Source organism: Penicillium diatomitis, assembly GCF_028827545.1.
Source record: "Penicillium diatomitis strain IBT 30728 chromosome Unknown utg000006l_segment0_segment0, whole genome shotgun sequence".
In the NCBI taxonomy this organism is placed as follows: domain Eukaryota; kingdom Fungi; phylum Ascomycota; class Eurotiomycetes; order Eurotiales; family Aspergillaceae; genus Penicillium; species Penicillium diatomitis.
Genome location: NW_026623178.1, coordinates 108,638 through 131,549, shown reverse-complemented (window position 1 = coordinate 131,549; position 22,912 = coordinate 108,638). Strand labels below are relative to the sequence as shown.

At 50.3% G+C, this 22,912-nt stretch overlaps 7 protein-coding genes across 7 annotated transcripts; 5 read left to right on the top strand and 2 right to left on the bottom strand.

Moving 5' to 3' along the window:
* Window positions 1–11: 11 nt before the first annotated feature.
* Window positions 12–390, top strand: N7539_005725 (uncharacterized protein; the record flags this gene model as incomplete). The annotated part of the gene is made up of 2 exons (XM_056935327.1): window positions 12–187; window positions 258–390. The coding sequence occupies 2 exons, from the start codon at window positions 12–14 to the stop codon at window positions 388–390; spliced, it is 309 nt and encodes a 102-aa protein (XP_056789199.1).
* A 1,732-nt stretch (window positions 391–2,122) lies between these two features.
* On the bottom strand, window positions 2,123–5,158 carry N7539_005724 (DNA topoisomerase 1; the record flags this gene model as incomplete). Its single annotated transcript, XM_056935326.1, has 6 exons — window positions 2,123–2,257; window positions 2,313–2,699; window positions 2,823–3,062; window positions 3,114–4,616; window positions 4,695–4,894; window positions 5,104–5,158. 6 exons carry the CDS (start codon window positions 5,156–5,158, stop codon window positions 2,123–2,125), a joined length of 2,520 nt encoding a protein of 839 aa, XP_056789198.1.
* Window positions 5,159–5,824: 666 nt separating this feature from the next.
* N7539_005723 (F1F0 ATP synthase subunit gamma) lies at window positions 5,825–7,003 on the top strand (the record flags this gene model as incomplete). The annotated part of the gene is made up of 4 exons (XM_056935325.1): window positions 5,825–5,880; window positions 6,022–6,596; window positions 6,662–6,774; window positions 6,854–7,003. 4 exons carry the CDS (start codon window positions 5,825–5,827, stop codon window positions 7,001–7,003), a joined length of 894 nt encoding a protein of 297 aa, XP_056789197.1.
* A 587-nt stretch (window positions 7,004–7,590) lies between these two features.
* N7539_005722 (uncharacterized protein) lies at window positions 7,591–9,186 on the top strand (the record flags this gene model as incomplete). Its single annotated transcript, XM_056935324.1, has 3 exons — window positions 7,591–7,746; window positions 7,839–9,004; window positions 9,069–9,186. The coding sequence occupies 3 exons, from the start codon at window positions 7,591–7,593 to the stop codon at window positions 9,184–9,186; spliced, it is 1,440 nt and encodes a 479-aa protein (XP_056789196.1).
* Window positions 9,187–10,153: 967 nt separating this feature from the next.
* On the top strand, window positions 10,154–11,731 carry N7539_005721 (putative disulfide isomerase; the record flags this gene model as incomplete). The annotated part of the gene is made up of 3 exons (XM_056935323.1): window positions 10,154–10,297; window positions 10,374–10,381; window positions 10,471–11,731. 3 exons carry the CDS (start codon window positions 10,154–10,156, stop codon window positions 11,729–11,731), a joined length of 1,413 nt encoding a protein of 470 aa, XP_056789195.1.
* Window positions 11,732–12,063: 332 nt separating this feature from the next.
* Window positions 12,064–15,325, bottom strand: N7539_005720 (ribosome biosynthesis protein KRE33; the record flags this gene model as incomplete). Its single annotated transcript, XM_056935322.1, has 2 exons — window positions 12,064–12,262; window positions 12,336–15,325. 2 exons carry the CDS (start codon window positions 15,323–15,325, stop codon window positions 12,064–12,066), a joined length of 3,189 nt encoding a protein of 1,062 aa, XP_056789194.1.
* A 3,956-nt stretch (window positions 15,326–19,281) lies between these two features.
* Window positions 19,282–22,633, top strand: N7539_005719 (putative capsular associated protein; the record flags this gene model as incomplete). The annotated part of the gene is made up of 6 exons (XM_056935321.1): window positions 19,282–19,337; window positions 19,436–19,494; window positions 19,563–19,867; window positions 19,939–20,340; window positions 20,407–20,559; window positions 20,627–22,633. 6 exons carry the CDS (start codon window positions 19,282–19,284, stop codon window positions 22,631–22,633), a joined length of 2,982 nt encoding a protein of 993 aa, XP_056789193.1.
* Between the last annotated feature and the right edge of the window lie 279 nt (window positions 22,634–22,912).

Here is a 22,912-nt window from a genome sequence, read left to right as displayed (position 1 = left end):
AAATCCACGATATGCCGCGTCCGAGGTACCGGCCGGCAGACTGCAGCCCCATTTTCAAGCCTCCTCCAGTGATCCTCTTCTCCCACGATGGGAGGAGTGATGCCTCCGCGGAGGAGGCATGTAAAGTTTACATGGCAAACCGCCCAGATCACCACGTTGCACTCGTTCGCCGGACGCCGGCTCAGTTGTAAGTACATTTGTCGACGATTCCCTGCGAAGGATCTGACTCGAATCTAATGCTAACCTATTTTGATAAGAGGCTACGAAGTCTGGCACAGCGGCGGCCAGGACCACCACGCGCCTGAGCACATGACCGTACAGTTCAGCGACAAAAACGGTGTCTGGCTGGAGACAGTTCACTTAGACCGCCAAGGTCGACTCGTTTGCTAAGCTGAACTGGCTGGCGTCCGGATGAGTGAGGATATGCTTACGGAAAGTGAGTGCTTCACCCCTCAGTTGGGCCTTACAAAGCTCTGAACGAATCATGACCTCTCACGGGTTCCGGTTTCACTGACGATTTCTCTAACACCAGCCATCCAAGAATAAGCAATGTTCATCCGACCCATATCTGCGATGGTTAGTTAAACAGAAGTCAAGCTCAGCTAGTTCACAAGTCAAATCATGGCTGACCCCATTCTGAGTGTGCAGTGAGAGCGTGAGGCCCGCGAAGGCCTCAACATTATTCCAACGAATGAAAACTTCTCGTGTTTTAACACCTCGAACTCAACTCGTCTGAATGTGAGTCACAACATCAATACACCTTCACTTTCTTGGCACTTCTGATGATTAGATCCAAAATGCATCAAGTGTTATCGAAGTGGCCATGTGATTCTATGGGCACTTATCCGTCATGGTTGGATTCATTGTATGAGTATCCTCGAATGCTGAGAAACGTGACAAATAGTCATTGTCAATGGACCCAGAGTGGCAGTGTCGGTAATGAACACCTTTCTTTCGAAAATGAAGAACATTCATCTTGTGCTGATAACTGAGTAACGCAGATATGCCCAACGACATTGAAATCTTGCCTCATGTGTCCTCATTTATCACCACAACGAAATGTCCGAAATTGCGGGCTCAAGGGCCACACACTCAGAGCCGGGTTCCGTTTGGACTGGGAATAACAAATACGCGTGTGGTGAGTGCACTCGCAACCGATGACATGGTATTCGCTGGAGATTTGGAAATGACCGACGGATAGATCCTCGACAGAGGGCTTCATCTCATATTGAAATCATAAGGGATCACTGGAGAGTTTGGATGGTTTCTTCAGCTGATAATGGGCGAAACGGAGACTTATCACGCGTTTATCTATGTAAGAGCTAGTGGTGGAAAGCGGCGCTTCGTGCATCAGGAAGAGGCTTTCATTTCGCTATGTCAGTTGAGAAGGGTACGGGCATCTATTGGATATTCGATTGCACCGTTGGGTTCTGTTTCAATGTCATCCTACATCTGAGTGTCTTAGTTGAACGAAGTTGCGTCACAGTTTTGACCCGTACCTAGCTATCTCGACCGCTCACTTACTCTATGTTCGTAGCTCTAGAGGATCATATATGATGTTGAACACTGGAGTGGATGTCGGCGACACATCGTCGATGAACATGAGTCTGTGTCGCTCGCCAAATACTCCCCCCTTGAAGGGCTACTGTGAGCTCGCCACTGATACTTCGTAGGGGACGCAGGGTATAGAATGCATTGCGTTCATCTAGTCTGGCTTCGGAGCTGAATAATGACGATCAAAAGACGATAAGGCTAATGGCAGGAAACAATAAAAAGCACCATGGATCAAGTCGAAAAAATATACAACCGCATCTTCAATAGCGGTAAAGTCATGGTGTATGTGACTTCGCAGAGACTTTGCCTGCAACAGGGGATGCGATGGTGCATTGTGTGATGGGTAATGCAATGCCTGTCTATGCCTAACGCGTAGGCCAGTGGGAGCAGGGCAACTTTTCAAAACGTGGCAAGACAATGAGACGCAGGAACGAGGAACATAGCCGAAAAATCGGCACAAAAGGCCCCAAAACTATCTGCAGCCGATCCAATGTGCAGTCAACTATGCGAACTTCAGCATGTCAGGACTTGCGATTGAAAGCAAATATCGAAAGCAAGAACAGAACGATCAAAACTCCCAATTCTCGTCAACAGACTTGATAGCCCATTCGAACTTCTCACGTAGCGCCTTGGAAAAGAATCGCTCAATTGGGACGTTGAACTTCTTGCTGAAAACGACCGTGAGGCGTGGGTCGATGTAGTTCTATACCATGAGGTTAGCCATCTGCACCGAGCAGTCCAAGTAAAGAGGAACGTACGATTTTCGATGTACCCAAAGCAACCTCCTTGTTTTCCTCTTTGTCCTGCGCCTGAAGAACCATAGCATCGATGCGTTGCTCCATTTTCTGGATATTTGCTTCGATTTTCTCGATCGTAGGCGCGCGGCCCTCAGCCTCAACCTTTCCAGTCTTGTTCTCTTTGCTGTACTTCTTCTCGAGTTCTTTGACAGCGCTTAGTCGTTCGTTGAGCTCGGACGCCTTTAATTCCTTCTCGCCGTCCGCGACTAACTTCTCATTGTCCTTCTCAAATTTCTTAGTGATCTTTTGCTTCAACTCGTCAACCTTGTAAGCTTGATAGTCCTTGACCCAATCGAGTGACAAATCCTCATCGAGTTGGAAGAAGGCTGCACCCCTCTTTTTTTCAAGCTGGGCTCCAAGTCAAGCATCTGCATCTTGAGGCGCCACCTTTCGTAGCGGAGCCCTTTAATCTGAATTATGAAAATCTTCGTTAGCTCTGTTACTCTTAACATCATTCCATCTGAGCCTTACGCGTTCACTCATCTTCTCCATCTGGTTTGCATGGGCCGCGCCAACGGTTCTCTTGTGGTTACAGAGGATGGCGACTCGTCGATTTGCGTCGTTGTAAGCTTTGATCTTTTCGGGAATAGTTCCGGCGGCTTTCATGTCCTTCAGCAGTTCACTCATTGTAAAAGAAGCGTTGTAGGTACGGAACACTTTTGCGGTCAATCCAGTCATGTAATTCTGAAGATGCTTGTTTAGAGCGGAAGTCTGTGCAGAGTTAGTAAATGGAATTGGAGGAGGGGAATTCCGGTTCCTCACAGTCAATCGGTCGAAAATCTCATCTCCATTCTTCTTTGGGGCCTTCTTGAAAATTTTGAGGTTTTTGAAGACCTGAGGATCCACAGTCACCTCGTCATAGAAACGGATACTGTCCTTACCCAAGAAATCAAAGACGACGATGTTGGGAGGCTTCAGAGTAATGTTCTCGTACTTCAGTGAGCAGCAACCCACTGTCTCGGCCTCATCTTCGCCCTTCTCGTTACCCGCACGAAGAGCAAATTTGTCAATGAGGTAGACAGCAGTTGCCTTTTGACGCTCAACCATGAGATCACTCTTCATGTTCTTGGTGTAATCTTTGCGGATCTTATCAATGTGTTTCTTGAGCTCTCGAGCCTTTTCGAACTTCTTGTAGTCGCTTTGACCCTTGACGTCGGAGTTCGCGGCCAGCATCACGTATTTGTAGTTACCGTTGATGTTCTCCTGCCACATAGCAAGCCATGTACCCTCCTGGTCGTGCTTCACTTCTTTCCACTTGTGGCCGGGAGGTGGCGGAGGGACCTTAGCCTCTTTCCCGATGTTGATCGTAACTTGTTCGGGCTGGACACGAGTCTTCACATGACCAGTTTTCGGATGTTCACCTCGACCACGGAAGAGTGAAGGCGGTTCCACGCGGAAGTTACCGACTTTCTGCGGGCGACCATCCCAAATGCAGGTCATGTACGGTGCTTCTTGCTCGTCTTTCTCAGCCTTCAGACGCTTCTTCTCGGCGGCGGGCATGTTTCGCTTTGCCTCACGTTGAGCGTCATAGTATTCGAAGATAGGCTTGAAGTCACACTTGGCAAACTCTTTGATGTCGACCTTGTTGCCCTTCGAGTCCTTGGCGCCGCCCGTCTTCTTCAGAATTTCCTTGAAGTCCATGAAAAAGTTCTTTTGGAACACAGGGTTCTCCACATTGTGTGTCGAGTTCAGCATGCTTCCGAAGAAACCAGCGACCTCTTCAGCCTCAGGATGCAGACTAACAGGCACGCCGTCGTACTTCATCTTGACATTCTGCGGAAGGGGTTCATATGGCGGAGGGAAGACCACCCCGTTGTGCTCAAGAGTAGTCCATTTCTTGGTGCCATCACCTTTAGTGGGATCCTCCCACCAACGGTACTCTTCCTCACCATCTTCCACATCCTCGCTTTCTGCCTTGACTTTCGCTCGGCTTTTCTTAGAGGCTGGTTCGGCCTTGACCTTCTTTAACGAAGACCTGTCATCGTTTGCTTCCTTTTTCACACCATTGGTTTGCTTCTTGTTGACAGGAGGGGCCTTGGCTTTCGCAGTCGCAGCCTTGCGCGAGTCGATAGCAACTTTCTCCGCCCGTTTCTCGATCTTCTTCTTCTGCGAGGCTAAGTTCCGTTCAATGGGGACATCCGAGTCTGATCCGTCGCCCACGGCTGTCTCTGAAGCTTTCGGCAGTTTTCGCCCATTCAGGGCGAGAGGAACATCGGATTCGGATTCGGGGTCTTCATGTTTGATCGATTTGCGCCGACGTTTGCTCTGCGAATGGTCAGTCGCTGAAACCAGAAGAGCCGCTTGGCTCGTAGATCATGTTCCACCATGCGGGACCAAGCATACCAAAGGCTGATCTTCCTCGCTACTTTCAGCTTCCGCGTATGATTTCGCCTGAATGCTGCTCCGCGACTTGCGCTTGGCTGCGACAGGCGCATCCGCATCCTTCATCTCTTCGTCTTTGTCTCGCACAGGACCAAAGCGGATTGACATGCCCGGGTCCAGGTCGCCGTTCGTCGCAGGTGACTTGGTCAGAGACGCATTTGCTGGAGGAAATTATTGGTCACGTTAGCTTTGCTCCCGCTAAATGCAGGGTGTACTTGTTCAGAGCAGGGTAAGAGAGCTAAGAGTGAGGTCCGGCTCAAGCAAAATCAGACGTGAAGTGGAACCATTATCTCGCCATCGTACATCGAAGATAAAACGAGATTGTAGCCGAAGAGCGCACAGGCTGCAGAGACACGCAGGGAAAGCTCACCTTTGGCGCGGCCATTGGCGCGAACAAGCGGAATGTCGTCCTCAGACGAACTCATGATGCCAAGCTGGGTACGAGGGGTATTAAGAGGTGAAAGATAAGTCAAGAGCCGAGTACGAGTGTTGAGTCTAAACCCTCGTGCGCCGAGTCGCGCAGATCGAGCCGCTTGATAGACAGACGTAGTCAGGTAAATTCTGACCAATGAAGAGGGTGGACTAGCTCGGTGAGAACTAGAAGGCTCAATGAAGCGCTGGACCGAATTCCTGGGGTCAGGGAGCTCGAAGAGAGGTAAGACGACCGGGTCACCAGTTTGAAAACGAAGTAAAGAAGGGAAGAAGGTCGGAAAGTTTGGGGGTCAGAGGAATGGAGGGAATGCAGTGGAAAACGAGGCCTTGACCTCATACTGCCTGAGGCCGCAAACCACTGTTCCAGATTTACCCGTGTGGCTGCCTGGACAGTCAGGCATGACGTACACAAACCCTCTCAATTTCAGGCCTGATATACAAGGCATTCAAGCTGAAAATTACGCCGGAAGTCGGAATCGCGCACCGTAGAGGGTGTCTCGTTTGGGTTTAGCGTAAACGGCAACCAGGAGTTCGACTTCGCACTTCCCGACTGTCCCAGCTAAGACAGCACAGCGAGGCCTCTGCAACACAGCTCTGCTCCCCCTCCTTCTTCTTTTGCAGTCCGTTTCTGCTCTATAGCGTCTTTCAATATCTTCGCAATGTTCTCTCGTGCCGTCCGTCCGGCCGTCCGGGCCGGTAGCTCTGCTGTCGCACGGTAAGTCCTCTTCAATGTCCGCCTCGTCGGCAGGTCCTTTCACCTGAGAAGCCTGACAAGTTCGCCGGAACACCCGTGATCATGAGATACTTTCAGCTGTGTGATGGTAAAGGGAAATTTGGGTGCTGATATTCGCAAAAGTGCTACCCCGGCCAATGCCGCCAACTTCGCGACTCTGCGTGAGATCGAGGGTCGCCTCAAGTCCATCAAGAACATTGAGAAGATCACCAACACCATGAAGATCGTTGCCTCGACCCGTCTCACCCGCGCCCAGAAGGCTATGGATGAATCCCGCAACTACGGAAAGACCTCCAACACTGTTTTCGAGCAAGCCGAGACCAAGCCTGTGGAGGACAAGAAGACTCTGTACGTCGTGGCCAGTTCCGACAAGGGTCTCTGCGGTGGTATTCACTCCGGTCTCTCCAAGGCTACCCGTCGCCTGCTCGCTCAGAACCCTGAAGCCGATGTTGTCATCCTCGGTGAGAAGGCTAAGGCCCAGCTGTCCCGTGCCTCTCCTCAGAACATCGTCATGAGCTTCGCCAATGTGTGCAAGGACATTCCCACCTTTGCCGATGCCCAGGCTATTGCCGACCAGATCTCTTTGCTCCCTACCGACTACGCGAGCGTCAAGATCATCTACAACAAGTTTATCAATGCTCAGAGCTACGAGCCCACCACTGTTGAGGCATTCTCCGAGGAGGCCATCACTCAGTCCGGTAAGTCTGCACAAAGGCTCCAACATCCCATCTAGCTTACCTGTGCTTACATTCGTGTCCGGTAGCCAACATCTCCGCTTACGAGATTGATGATGAGGCCCTTGCTCTTCTGCGCGAGTATGCTCTTGCCAACAACCTCTTCTGGGCTATGGCCGAAGGTCACGCTTGCGAAATTTCTGTATGTCTTCCCCTACCTGACGCCTGCGCGCGGCAGTATCAATCTTTTTCATTGCAAACCAGAACTAACTTTATCCCAGGCCCGTCGCAACGCCATGGAGAACGCTTCCAAGAACGCTGGTGAGATGATCAACAAGTTCCAGATCCTCTACAACCGTCAGCGTCAAGCCGCCATTACCGGTGAGCTGGTTGAGATTATTACCGGTGCCACCGCCTCTGCCGACATGTAAAAGTGTCTATGTGCTTCCGTTGGTCGAGTTTACTCACATTGTAGACGTGTTGATATATAGGTCAACTAAGAGGTTTTTGTAAAATCAGTGTCAATCCATTCCGTTTCCCTTTGTGCTTTCTCAATGATGCAACATTCGATATGATATTTGGCAAGTGTCTCTGTAGGCTTGAAGGATCACCACGCATGTCACAAATTATTCGGTGAGCAAGGTTCTCGCGACATCATGCCTGGGATTATGACTACAGGATTGTATCCACAGACGTTCATGCGCGGTGGAAAGGCGTTACGTCCCATCTTCCTCTCGTGAAATCTGATACACGACTATCGCTTTTCTCACCCTGATGCCAAAGATCTCTCTCCGCCTTGAGTTTTTGTCGCTTCTTCTACTCCTCTTCCCACCCTCATCTCATACCAGCTTCTGTCCTTTTCGCATCTTGCTCCTTCTCGTATCTCGCTTCTCAACATCCTTTCGATTTCTGGATCATTCTCCGCATTTACTTTTCAAAGTTGCAACTAGCATACACGCTCACATACTGGCTGAATCCCTGCCACTCTCGTTCGACCACTGAATTCTTCCTCGTTAAGATGGCATCTGATTCGCAATTCGTCAATCATTATGCCGTGCTAGGTGTCGAGGCGAATGCGACTCTGCATGAGTTGAACAAGGCCTGGAAACAGTTCGCTCTCAGAAATCATCCGGACAAAAGTGAAAGCTCACAGGCCACTGCTGAATTCCAGAAGGTTAGTCAAGCGCTTACGCTCAAGCTTGCATGTGCTTTATTCGATTTCAGTTACTGCCGACGGAGCTCTGGTTGACAGGTCGATTATAACAGGGACTGAGGGCTATTGAGACGCTTCGGAGCCCTACTCTGCGCCGCAAATTTGACTCCGAGTTGGAGAAAAGAATGCCAAGCGCAGCCAGGAAGACGGGCCAGAACAGTGGTACTGCTCAGTACTCTGCTTTCTCTCACACTTCCCGCACTGAGGCTCGCTGCCGTGGCGGTGGTCGTACAGATCATGTGGCGAGCGTTCTTGAGAAGGTCCGACGGGTAGAAGAGCTTCGTCTCCAGCAACAGGCTGAGGATGCTCGATACCGGGAAATGATGATGAAAGTTGACGAGGAACGACGCCTTCGGCAGGACGCTATGCTTAGACGTGCTGCTCATGCCATGGACTTCAATAAGTATCCCACTCATCCTCGTTCAACCGGGAACAACTTTTTCGCAGCGAAGCAGCATAACACGTCTAAGTCTGAAGCAAGTTCAAGTCGATTCACAAATGCTCAAGCTCACTCTTCTGGTCGTGAGTTTTCAAAGAATTCGTCCGGCAGGAACAGCACTGCGTCTTCGAAGGGAGCCAAGCCTCGGCATGCATCAGCTGAGTTTGACGAAGTGGTGCCCCGTGGTTCTCGCTCCTCAGGGTCTGCCGATCCAAGCATCGACCAAAACGAACAACTGAGCCCAATTGACAGTGGAAAGCTTCTAGAGCGATTCTACTCGTGGCAAAGTCACAGACCACAATTCGTCCGTTCACATCATGCAAGCGTCAAGCTCAATGTCAGTGCGCGTCAATACACTGATGCTTTGCTACCTAACGAGGCCGTGATGGCCCAGACCACCGGCCGTTCGACAGCTTGTACAGCTTGTACAGCTTCTTGTACAGAGCCTCCCAATGCTGCGTGTTTAGGCACAGCTAACACACATGACAAGCCCAGGTCAGTGGAGGCCATGATGGTACCCACCGACGAAGTCTGTTCTCGTGCTCAGCTCTCCTCCAATACTCGATGGCCCCCCAGCTTCCTTGTGCAATTCTTCAAGTCAAAGCTCGCTGATCCAGATGGACATTACACAGAAAAAGACTTGAGTGAGGAACTCAGAGGGCTGGTTCTGGATGCTGTCTACCACTGTTCGAAGACCGCCCGCCTCTATCCTGCACTTGAGAAATCAAGCCAGGGATGTGGCGACTCTCGTCACATTTGCACCGAGGCATGGGACAAAGAGTATGGTCATATCGAATGTAGCAACTGTCATCTTTGGAAGCCCCTTTTCATTCTTTGCTGCCAGGGCTGCAAAGTCGTCCGGTGTGTTCGATGTCAATAGTCGTATCTCGCACAATCTCACAAGACTTTTGACCGATGCTACTGTCTGGGGAGATACCACTCGGGTGATATTGACAGCATGATCCACGGACTCCGCCAAAGGGTCTGTGTGATCTCAAGCGACATGATTCGAAGGTGACGGTGCTCAAATACTACTTAGTGTCTGAATATAAACAACCTTGCTCGAACGGGGGAACTTTCATTCTTCGTAGATCGGTTTGTTTGGGGTTCATTTCCGTAGAGACGAAGCGATAAATTTCTGGGCTTGATGTCCGTAACGAGCAAGAGACGCACGTCGGTCGAGGTGTATATCCAGCGTCTGCTAGTTACTTCGGTTCATCCTATTGGAGCGCCATCCATTTTCTTGTTTACCTCTGCCCAAGTTTCACTCTGGATCTTATACAAGGTGCTCGAACGCAGCCTGAATAAATTTCGTAACTTGCTCTGAAGTGTTGCTCTTCTGTTTCCGGATTTGTTGTACTGAAATGTCGGGCGCGCAACCTCGGGCTTCACTATATGCGGGTAACCGTGTACTTCGTGGCATGAACAATCGGGTCATGGTGCTACACAGCTAGGGGAATGGAAGACCAGAGATATAGTAAATACTGCATAGTGCATACTTCTACTTATGGGTCATTCAATTTGTACGAAGCTTCCACCAAATAGATCAAATAAACGCCAGTCTTTGGTTGTCTGAGTTCTTTACATACATCAGTCCCAAAGCTCCAGTTTAAGAACGATTGTTTTGCCGGATCGAATGCTCCAGAAGAGATCCAAATAAAGTACGCGGGAGCTTTTCCGAATTGGAGAAGCTTCTCTCTCCGCACGCCAAGAGCTTCAGGACACCTTGCGAAACAGAGTTGGGCGCTGCAGCCTTCTTTGTTCAACTTCTCCTAATTGGCCTAGACAATTTTGGCTGATCTGGCAATATTTTCAAAGCTCTGGTCTCTTGGCCTTCAAAAGGGCTGACGGTCGTTGAAGCCAAGTGGGCGTCTTTTCTTATTTCACACCCACCACAAGGTTTATTGCGAGTATATTGCTCTCTTAAAAATGTTGCCGCAAAGCTCATTGTTGATCCTCGCCCCATTGCTGGCCGCGTTGCCAGTCCACGCCTTCTACACGAAGAATTCACCTGTTCTCCAGCTGAATCAGAAGACTTATGGGTCGCTGATTGCGGATTCCAACTACACCTCGGTAAGGGCCAGCAGCAGGAGACCCGCGATTCGAGAGCGCAACACGTAACTAACACCAGCTTCTTCGAATATCTCAGGTCGTCGAGTAAGCGCTTTCCCCGCACGGCACAATCACGATAAGGCCCCAATCTTTGTCAGAGCATCGCCGTCGCTGACCGACTGTCTCCTTGCTAGGTTCTACGCTCCCTGGTGTGGTCACTGTCAAAACCTCAAGCCTGCCTACGAGAAAGCGGCTCAGAACCTGAAAGGCTTGGCCAAGGTTGCTGCGGTGAACTGCGACGAGGATGAGAATAAGCCGTTCTGCGGTCAAATGGGCGTCAAGGGCTTTCCTACAATCAAGATCGTGACGCCGTCCAAAAAGGCCGGCAAGCCCCGTGTCGAGGATTATCAGGGTGCGCGCAGCGCCAAAGGAATCGTTGACGCCGTGGTGGACCGCATTCCCAATCATGTAAAGCGCGTTACGGACAAAGACTTGGACCAGTGGTTGGAGCAGAACGGGGAACGGCCCAAGGCTCTTCTGTTCACGGAGAAGGGCACCACGACTCCTTTGATCCGTGCGTTGGCGATTGACTTCCTGGGTGCCATTGACGTGGCTCAAGTACGCAACAAAGAATCTGCATCGGTGCAAAGGTTCGGCGTCTCCAAGTTCCCAACACTGGTCGTCCTCCCTGGCAGCGATGGCGAGTCAAAGCTCTATGAGGGCGAGCTGAAGAAGCAGCCTATCGCCGACTTCCTCAAACAGTTCGCTTCACCTAACCCCGATGCAACTGGCCAACCTGCTTCGCCGGCAGCCAAATCCAAGAAGACCAAGTCGTCTAAGTCGTCAAAGGGGGCTCCCAAAGTCCCAGTCGTTCCTGATGACGAAGAAACAGTACCGGCTGCTGAAGCCACTCCGGAAGTCAAGCCCGCGTCGGTCCCAATTACTCCTCCCATTCCTTCGCTGGCGACCCCCGAGTCTCTGGAATCGAGTTGTCTGAGCCCGAAGTCCAATACTTGCGTTCTGGCCCTACTCCCAGCGCTAGCAGAGCCCGACGCTGTGCTTCCACTGACTGCCACCGAAGCACTTGCCAGCTTATCTGAAGTTGTGCATAAGCACGCCAGACGCGGTACCAATCTCTTCCCGGTCTACGGTGTCCCTGCCGAGAACTCCGCATCTCACACGCTGCGGACGTCGCTCGGATTAGGCTCGGTTGATGCGGTAGAGATCATTGCTCTAAATGCGCGTCGCGGGTGGTTCCGTCGTTACGCAAATGCAGAGGATTTCGGGCTTGCACCTGTTGAGGGGTGGATCGACGCAATTCGGTTTGGCGAGGGTGCCAAGGAGAAGCTCCCCGAAGGTGTTGTTGTAGACGCTCCTGTCGAGGCTGCAAAATCCGAAACCCAGGTCGATCCCGAGGACGAAGCCAAGGAGGAGCCAGAGCATGACGAGCTTTGAGTCGCTTTTCAACTCTCAGTGCAACTTAACTACTATTCGATGATAACTTCTTTCGTTAGGATCTCTTGAGCTCTATGGGTTAGCGACGGGAGTACCTTTTGTACCGGTGGAAAGAATATGCATCCCTTTTCACGGGCGAGCAATTTGTCAAATATCTAGGCGGAATGAAACATTCAGTCATTTGTTATATACATGAGACAAATAGGTAGCTTGACTAGGTTGAGAGTAAAGTGCCCCTCGAGGAAACGTAGAAAAAGAAGAGCCATAAGAACACCGGAGTAAATGCAGAGGAACGCCGACAGATCACCAGTTTTGTTTTGGAAAGCACAAGTCTATTTCTTGCGACCCTCGGTACCCTTCTTGATCAACTTTTGACGCTTGGAATCAATCTCCTTGTCGTAGATGTCCCGAGCGGTCTCGCCCTTCTTGCGCTTAGATTGCTTGGTCTTGACACTGACGGTAGCGGCACCGCCTGCGCGTATCTGCTTCTCTGCATCCTCCCACGACGCCGAGCCGTTATCAATTTCGTATCTGAAGGCTAAGAATCAGTTATTGTTCATCCGAAGGACCATGTACAGACATCCAGGGCGAACAGCAGACTTACTTGTCAAGAGGAAGAGCGTCAATCAGAGCACGCTGCTTCTCCCGGAGCTCCTCGTCAATTTCCTCACCACCCGCACGCAGCTCATCATCAAGGCCAGTCTCCAAGGGCTTGAATCGGTCTTCGACAACCGGGTCGTCGTGGGCCCCAGAGGCAGCATCGGCGGTGATTCGCTCAGTGGGCATAGTCTCCGCAACCGCACCCTCAACGAGACCACGGAAATGTGTGGAAATCTTCCGCATGATCTTAAGGAACATGGCAAGAAGTTGAGATGAAGGAAGACTCAACTCCTTTTCAAGATCATCCATGCTCTTGCGCTGCAGACCGATGGCCAACAGAATGGATTGCTGCACGCCAGAAAGGCTGACCTTGCCCGCAAGACGGTTTGCGAAGTAGTATTCGGCAATCAGGGGGACCATATCCAGAATAACATGATAGTCAAGCAGGTTGTTGGCGTAACTGTCCAGTCGCTTGAGGTCGAATGGGGAGAACGCCGCATCCAGGTCAGTCTTCTTGAGAGTACGAACAACAGTAGAGGAGTCGAGCTTAGCCCCTGAATTGGCAGACTCGCAGATACTCAAGGAGAGAACAGAAGGGAACTCGCGGAATTGATAAGAGAGCAGCGCAAGGAAACGTCGGTGGAAGTCTCGGGAGAAGGCACCCAGCCAGCTAGCATCGGTGACACCAGTAGCCAGAGTACGCAGCATCACGCAGGAGTGCTCGCCAGTCAGCTCGTTCGGAGTCTGACGCAAGTATACTGGGTGGAAAGAAGATCTCTTCCAGAACTTGTGCAAGGAAGGAGTGAGACCATAGCTGACACCCAGGTAGTCTAGGGAGTCGGGGCGTCGCTCGCTCAATTTGCCAAACAAGGGCGGCATAGAGCGGATGTCCCGGACGTGAATATTATCGTCAAGAAGATTAGAGTTGGCGAGCTCCTCATCAGTGACACGGACCATTTCCTCTTGAGTACCAGCCGTTCCTTCGTCAAGGCTAGTGAACTTGCCCTCATAGAAATCGGTCAGCAGTTCCATAGCACGGGAACCGTAACCCATGCCAACGTATTCAGGGTTGGTCGCAATTCGCACAACACGGGCTCCGGAGAGACCCGCAAAGTCTTCGTCCTGGAACTGCTGAGACACCAGCCAAGGAATGAGATCACCACCAGCACGCTGACCGCGGCTCAAACTGTTGAGTACGCTTTGCCTGCTGATACGTCCCTCAAGAGCGACCTGAATCACGCAAAGAGGCTCTGGGAGTTTCGTTGCTTCCTCATCAATTGGGGGAACAAGAACGTATAGCTGGTGAGCGGGAGCATCGCTCATGAGTTGAAGATCGTTAGGCGTGTTCTTGTAGTGGCTTGCAACATACAAGGCCATCATTTGCTGAAGGAATTTCTCAGAGACTGGATGGAACGAGAAAAGAGTATCACGGTTGACCTGGAGAAGCTGGCACTGCGATGGGTGCGGGCAACCCTGGGTGTTCATGCGAGACTTGGGCAAGGTGGCATCAAGGCACAAGACCTTGTTGAGCCACTTCTCTACCGAATCACCGGGCGCATAACGGATGGGCTCGGAGAGGGTGATCTCACGAAGAGAACGACCAGCAAGGTTCTTGTCCGTATTCTTCGAGATCTTGCCAGTGCTTCGGTCGGCGACATCGGCATCGGCGGTCTTGATACCACCGCGAGCTTGTTCACGAAGTTGCTGAATGAGCTTCAGGGAAAGAGAACGACCGGTTCCCTCATAACCATTGATTGTGGAGGCCATGAACACCAGATATGGACCCATGAGCTTGCGAACAAGGGGCAGGGGAATAGCAGCAGCCTCATCGATGACCAAAAGTTCGGCCTGGCCGAGGACATGCGCATCTTGGGGTTGGATGTACTGGATGGTCTGCCGGTGGTTGCGATGGATGTTCACACGGACAATAGCCTTATTGAAGTCTGGGTTGGTGGACTGCAGGATAGTGTAATCGACATGGTCGAGATAACCCAATGCGTCGAACCCTTTGAAAACGAACTCGAACAGGGTCTTCAAGTTTTCGGGACTTGGAGAGGTAATGAAGATATTGCTGTAGCCATGCGCAATCGCCGCGGCAATAGCAACGCCAAGGGCAGCGGACTTACCCCGTCCACGACCGGCTGTAAGCGCGACGGTACTTCGCAGGGTCTTTTCCGCGATGGCATCCACAAAAGTGAGCAGGGCCTTAGCCTGGTCCACGGTGCGTGCCAGGCTCAACAGAGGACCGACGGGCTGGGCGTCCGCCAGGCTCTCCTTGATCTCCTTGAGCTCCTTCTTGGTTCCAGAGGTCGAGTCGTCGGTAGTTTCGGGAGGAGGGAGCGGCTTGACATTCTTTCCACCGGAAATCGGAAGTACATTCAGCTCGTCGTCCACAACGAGACAGGACTCACAGCTTCCGAGGGACAGAATGAAGCGCTCGTTGAACCGAGCTACTACATCATCGTGGGCTTCTGTGCGGTAGCGCGAGTGGATATCCATGGACAGTGTGTAGAGCTGTTTCAAGCTCTTCATGCTCTTCAGCAACAGGAGAACCATTCCTCCTCCTTCGACCGTCTCGATAGTGCGGGCGAGCAAGTTCGGGGTGATGGCCTCGAAATCCTGCAGAATACACATGCCATATGTGTTACCGAGAATCTTCTCTGTTTCCTTGTAGTATACATAACGAATCGAGTTCAGCGTGATGAAGAGCTCGAAGGGATCTTCTTGATTCGGTTCCCGGATTCCGTGCTTGACCTCCCTTTTAATCTTGTTCTCGCGCTTCTTTCGGTGACTTGTGAAGCCCAGCAGATCCTTCTTGTATGCCCAGAGCACCGATTTGTTCTGCTTCACATCCACACTGGACATGATATAGTGCAAGTGAACGATCACATCCTTTGCCCGGTCGCCGACGACAACGAAGAAACTGCGCTTCTTCTCCTGGACACCATTTCGAATTAGGGCCGGGATGCGCGAGTCGATCGCTTTGCGCGGCATTGTGAAATTGCGGATCTGCCCGCGAGTGTTGTTGGGCCTGTTGCTGGTTTCGTGGTCGAGCGCTGCGTTTTCTCTCGAGTAGTGGTGAGGTCAAGAGATCGAACAGTTTCCCCAAGTCAATCAATTGCCCGCAACAATTGAATTCAAGACTTTTCTTCGTGATAGGACCAATGGGACCGGGCTCGCCGCGAGAGATTCTGGGCGACCGAAAAAAAAATCATACTGCTTACCGCGACCGCCTTCCTCGGAATTGCTTTCACTGATACACCGCCTGCCTGACTAACGTAATTCCCGGCCGTGTCGGTCACCAGGCCGTCCCGGTCACCCTACCATAGTTTAGAATTTCAAAATCGATTATTTCCATTAACACCCATAGAATTTGCTATTACTAACGATTCTTACATTGATTGATCCTATGCCCAATTACTCCATATCCACTGCAGGTAGGAGGAGCCCTCCTAACCGGTTGACACGGCTGATTAGGCAGATCGATCTGTTTATACGAATCAACCCTATTATCTTCCTCTAGCTAGTTTAGCTACGTAGCTAGCTATATAGCCTCTTTAATAGTTAAACCCTCTTCGCAGGGTATCTTCTTAGTTAACCGATTACGCTTTTTGACTATCTTCTTATTCGCTATACGTAAATTCGCGTTATCCTCTGCTAGTAGTATACTACTATAAAGCGCTAGATAGTAACCCTTAATAAGCTAGTCTAGTATAGTTTTTAATAGACTTAGTAGGCTATTTAAACGTCGCTTTAGTAGGTCTTTTAATATCGAAGCTTACTTAAATAGCTAAGTAGCGGTTCTAGGCGTTTTTAGTATAAATTAGCTAGATCTACTACTTAGCTAGCTATTTAGTAGTATTAGAGTTCGTAGAGAGATATTAAGCTTATTAAGTACTCTCTCGGTATCTAATAGTACTAGACTACTAGCTACGAAGCTATTTTTAATAGTAGGATTAGTTAATTAGAAGGCTTCTAGCTATATATACTAGTAATCTACTAAGAAATCGTACTTATCGATATAGTTATATCCTCTACGCGTAAGATCGCTAACGAAGCGACCGTACGCGCGCTTAACTACTATAAAATACCTAATATCTAGTAGTTATAGTAGATATAATAAATATATAGATATATAAAGAGATATAATATCGTTATCTACGTAGATTCGATCGAATTAAGGCGTAAGATAGCTACTATAGCTGTTAAGAATTAGTAGCTGAAACCGGCTACGTATACGCGAATTTATTAATAGGATAAATAGCTTTTATAGCTAGCGTAGGCTAATCTTATCGGTAGTCTAATCGTTAGCAGAGACCTCGATTCGCTAGTCTTTCGGTAGGTTTTCGTTAAACTATCCTATAATAGCCACTTTGCCTTTAAAGACTATATATAGCGGTAGTAAATAGCTATCTACGTAGATTACTTTGATAGCAGTAACCTATTCGCGATTTCCTAGTTATAGAAGAGACCTCCGACCGTAGTTTTCAGCTCTTATAACTACTTTCTACGAAGATATAAGGCCTATTACAAAGCCTATCTTATCAAAGTTATAGATATCCTCCGGTTATATACCGTTCTCGTTAATTATACTTTATACGGTCGCGAACTACTACCGAATTAATTTCGGATCTTCGTTTAGGGCTCTTTAGTAATCGTATCTTCGCGAGAAGCGTATACGAAGCTTAGGGCGGTAGTTAATAAAGATTAATAGCTAATTCTTTCTAACGGTAGGCGGAGGATAGCTACCGCGCGTAGTAAGAAGGATATTAGCTATTTCTCCTATAGTTACTAGCCTAGGCGCTACTCTATATATATCTATAGAGAGAATCTATTTAGTAAGCGAATCCTCTTCTAATTAGGTTAATTTATAGCCTATAGGGCGAGAATCGACGCGGCAAACCACCCCTTTAGCGCGGTCGATCAGTGTTAACTTCGGGATTTCGTATAGGATAGCCGCTGCGCGGAGAGATTTGACGCGGCCATTTTTTAGGTCGGAAAGGGCTAATAAGATCCTGCCCTCTTGACTAGCCAATTTATGGCTAGATTCAGTACGAATTAGTGGCATAGTAGGTGGTTAAATTAGGTATGTTGGTAGAAAGACGCGATTTTAGAGAGGGTGACCGGGACGGCCGGGTAACCGACACGGCCGGGAATTACGTTAACCGCGATGAAGTGCTTGTGTCAGTGGTTGTCAGGTTCGCGGGCGGCGGCACCGACCAACCTTCCTGCAGGTGGGCGGGCACGGGCGATGCGTACTTGATCTTATGGTTGATAGTCATACAAGAGTGTACCTTCAAACCTTGTACTATAGTGATGATTGAGTACCATTTCTTCTTGGGAAGTACCTCTGATATACTTCAAGTCCGACGGCAGAACTTGTCCAGGGCCGAGGGATACCGCCTATCGACATGTACCTGACGATCTGTTGGTTACAGCTAGAGATGGTGATCGACATACGCATGCCCATCTATCAGACTACTTAGAGATCTTGCAACATGCTCAGAATGGATATGTCGCTCCATAACCTTATCGGAGAGCTTGGAAAGTCGGCTGAAGATATGTTCGAGATCGTCCATCACTAAACATAAGAAGAACGCCATTTGGTTCTCGAGCTACTGTGCTTGTGAGATTTTCCACATGAGTGCAAGACATAAGGGAGGAAAAGAGGGTATAGGAGACATGATTCTTCCAGTCATGAGCTTTGCACAGTCGTCGGAGGTACCTTACTGCTAAGTTACTCAGGTAGTCTATGTATTATGTAGTTATGTACTACTACTGTGTGTTAACTGTGTACTTGCTTGTCTGACAAGCCGGGTCAGTTCGTCCATCTCGCCTTTGATCAAGTCACGTGAGTCTATTTCCTCCCGATTTCCACCTCTCCAGGCTTCACGGAGTCGCACTCGCCGCGGTTCGGTATCCGCATTCATTATTTCCCAGGCTTGCAGAGGACCCTCAATGCCACCATCCGTCCGACGCGGAACGGCGCACGCACCGGGTAGTCTATATGCGTTCTTTTTCAGTGCTTCCATATTCGTCGCCTTGGCTGTCTACCACAATCTAGCAGGGGTGGTCGGTCACTCGGTGGCAGTGCTCTTCTCGTAACCTTTCTGTACACAGCGCAGGGCTTGCGTACCATACCGCTTATCTGCTTCGATGCTATGGTTGGTGCGACTAAGCTAAGCTCAGACCACTTGCGCGGGGTTAGCCTGACGCACTGAATGCGCCCAGTGGAGTCTGACATGGCCTCCGACTTGATTCTGTCGTTGATCGCGCGTTCTTGTGATTCTGTACTGCTCTCCAGGAACGCACGCGTCGGCTATCCCAATCATTCTGTGTGCGTATCCGGGGCCCATATACCCGGGAGCTTGAGTGTCAATCATGGCGTTTAAGGTGCTTGGACGATGACGATACTACTTGGTCCGGGGGTCCATCGCGCTGAAGCTGTTCCATGGTTGGCAAACCGCCTCGAAGGGTCGCAACCCAGTCAGGGGTGGGAGCCCGAGGAAATCATTCCCCATCCTGGGCCACGCCGGTGTCATATTCTGGGACTCGTACTGGGCCCAGGAGATTTAACGCAACGCTATCGCCCGCTCGGCCGCAACAGGGAAATCCAGACCCTGCATCTGGAGAGCGCCTGGAGAGCCACAGCGAGTGATAAACGTACCGGTGGCCCTGGTCAGTGTCCAGCTCCACCGTGGAATAATAGACTCACCATGTCAGTCGACTCCAACCAAATCACAGGATCCACCGGGGTGCAATTTCACCTAGTTCCTCTAAGGAGTGCACTGAGCTATTCTTGTTCTAGCTTCCCATGTTTTTTTCGCAACTGCGCCCGCACGCTTCGACCTACTAACATTTCTGCACCTGTTTAGAGGAATGGCCGAGTCAGCGACAGCATGCGCGTAATGACTGCTCAAGAGAAGTAGTCAACTCGGTGTTCGAACATGATGCCTTTTCAAGCACTCCAACTAAATGCCGACACGGGCATAGTGATTAGCCTTGGGTGAGAGTCCGCATGGCTGGATCAGCGGTTCAACTTTACGCTTGAAGATGAGATATCGCGAGGACTCAGATGGCTGCTGACACCAGTGTTATTCATAGAGGTTTCGTTTTCAGTTCCTACTTCCTTGGGGCAAGCTACAACTCCACCTTCGCTTTTGGTAGGCTCATTCTATACACCGGCGCACGTGGTGGTATCGCAAATTACTGACTATGAGACTCGGTCAAGATAAACCCGTCACCACGGCAAGCTTGGTCTGCTTGCTGTTGGGAATCACTTTCTTGGTGATTGGTCTAGTCGCGACAGTATCTCAACCAAACTCGCCGAATGGAAAGCACGCCGCCAGTGCTAGTGACCATTATGAGCTCCTATCGCAGTCGTCCTCGAATGCTGCCCCAGATGCACGTCATATATCCTCGGCTTCCCCGCGGCTTGAGTGGAAGATTGGTGCGCTACTTGGGATGCTAGGGTTGCGAATCGAGCTGTTCCGAGAAGCAACCCTTCATAACGAATGTGCACCTGCCGGATATTCTGTGAGGCTACACTCTTCCCTTACTGGAAGCTCTGCGACAACGGCTGACAGGAACTCCTACACTCCGGGCAGTACCTAATTCCTTTCGTCATTGCAACATATGAGCTGTTCGGAAGCCACAATCTCGGCACAAAAGCTGGCTATTCTGGACTTCAACAAACGCTGTTCCATAATTTGTCCTCGAATATTGCGTTATCGACCTGTCGGCGGGGTTTCACTACGCTCCTGCACGGTCGATGGAAAGGAATTGTGGGAGCATCACTTATCTCTGCAGGCGCTTATGCGGCGTCATCTCTAAGCTACGGCAACCGATCGACTTATATCTGCCCAATCATCCTCAAGGATTCAGCCCATATGCAGATCGTTCAGTTGTGCAATATGGTACTCGACTCAGCGATCCTCATACTTTTCACTGAAGTTTCTGAGGAACCGCGTAGGAAGCGGACATATCTTTCACTTGGGGCTGGCCTTGTGGTATGCCTCACTATTCGAAGTAGGAAGCTTTTGGCGGTCACAGACTGACTCGGGAATCATACATAGAGTCTTGCGGTTACCTGGACAATTTCCTCCCATTATATTCGCAACAGCCGTCCGGAACAAAGCGCAATGTCTCTGTTGGACGGTCGGTATCTGCGAAGTGCCGTCGGCCAGGCGATCTTGTGCACGACTTTCATATTCTGGGGTTGGCAAATTGTAAGTTTTTGTTGCTGTGTGTGGTCTTCGTGAATTCTTGAATCGATACTGACTTGTGATATTGTAGCTACCTCACTTTAATCCCCTTGATCTTTGCACATTGGGAGGTTTCTCCTTCATTGTTGTCTCCACGTACACAACGCTACCCTATGGTCAAATGGCTCTCCCTTCCGCGTCGCCTGTTCACGCCTCAGTTTCAATAATCGCATCCACCGCCGGAGCTGTATGGCTCTTCAGTTCAAGAATTGTCACAGGAAAAGATACTAAGGCTCTCCTTCGCGCCAATGCGGCAGTGCAGGGTCTGATTCTCGTCTGCAGTGCAGTCACCATCACTTCGATTTTGAGCAAACCCGACTCTCATCAGACGCATCCGATCGACTCTCTGATCTATGAGGCGAAAATCAACCATGATAATTATATATTGCAGGCTGGCGCAAGCAAAACCCTAGCAGACGCGGTCCGCGAGTATCAGAGAAGATACCAACAGCATCCTCCGCCAGGGTTCGACAAGTGGTACGAATTTGCGACGAATCATTCATCAATCATCATCGACGAATTTGACCAAATCCACGAAAACATTCTTCCCTTTCGGGCTCTTGAGCCTTCACATATCCGGCACATGACGCATGAATTAGCAGCAAACCCATTCAACGACCTTGGAGCAATCATTATTCGCAACGGTGAAGTCAAAGTCCAGGAGAAGGTGAAGCCGACCCATGCGTGGATGGTCAAGGGGGCAGCCAATATGATCGAGAAGTTTGTTCAGTATCTTCCAGACATGGACATTGTCTTCAACCTCAACGACGAGCCACGGGTCGTGGTGCCCTGGGAGCAAATGATGCAACTCAAGCAAACAGGTCGAAGTCGGGAAGATGTGCCTGAAGATGACTTACTCAATTGGTGGTCAGCAGATCGCCACCTTGGCTGGGCACCCATCGAACCCGCGGATCCAGTGAGCGAGGCGATCTTCACAGATGGAGCGTGGCAGGGGGTACTCGATCAGTACGTCAGTTTTATCTGTCCCCCTACGTCGCCGGTACGGACGACGCGTGTGTGGAATCGGCGTGATGTCTGTCTGAGTTGCGCAGCACCGCACACCTTGGGTCAATTTCCGTTAGATTTTAACCGAGCCACCGAAATTTGCCATCAACCAGACCTCGCCTTTCTTCACGGACTCTTGATATCACCAGCATCGTTCAAAGTGTCTGGAGAGCTTATGCCGATCTTCAGCCAGAGCGCGCTGTCCGGCTTTGGTGATATTTTGTATCCTAGTCCTTGGAATTACATGGACAAAATCACCCACAGTCCGACCGAGGAGAATCCTGATTCTCCATATCCGGAGAAGGAAAATTCACTGTACTGGATCGGCAGTACTTCGGAAGGCTACAGCCGGTTCAACGAGTGGAAGGGGATGCCGAGGCAGCGATTCTCTCATCTTGTGAACAACAACACTGGAAGTCAAGTGTCTCTCCTTCTCCCCACAGGTTCTGGTTCCTATCGATATCAAAGCATGCGTGGCGATGCCCCTACCCGAGAGTTGAACTTGCAGACCAATGTCCACATCGCAGCGCCAATCACTCGCTGCGGGGACTGTGACACGCAGCACGAAGAGCTCGGCCCACACTCGTGGCTCGACTTCCAAGCCCACTGGTCTCATCGATATCTCTTTGACCTTGACGGGGCCGGCTTTAGTGGCCGTTTTCTCCCCTTTTTGCACAGTCACAGCCTCCCATTCCGAACCGGTCTCTTCCGGCAATGGTTCGACTCCCGAATTACCTCATGGCACCACTTTGTCCCCGTCGATATCCGTCTTCATGGACTATGGAGCACGTTGGCTTATTTTGCTGGCGTCTCGAAGACGCCGCCGCCTACTGCAGGGAACCAGAGCGCCGATCAAGCACGCGTGCTCATGGAACCGCATCTCAATGAGGGCTGGCGGATCGCCGAGCAAGGACGTGAATGGGCAGAGACGGCGCTTCGCAAGGAGGATATGGAGGTGTACTTCTTCCGGTTGCTCTTGGAATGGGGTCGAGTGACAGATGATCGGAGAGATGTGCTTGGATACAAGCTTTAATGAGACCGCCATCGTGTTTTGGCACCCATTGAATCAGGCCAGATAGAGTATGCAGGCCAGCGATCTCATGGAACGCCCAATTTGCTCAACCCAAGATCTATGAATGAGCATCATGATTTACCGTGCATGTACAAAGATGGGGAAGATCTGAGTTCATCTTTTCAGCTTTCTCCTCCTTTTTCTTGTTTTCGGCTTTTCCATCTAGCAGGTGATGACTGGAATCTGTCTACAAGCTGCATCTTTAGGGGTTCACACATGCTGAATTGAAATGCACATTCG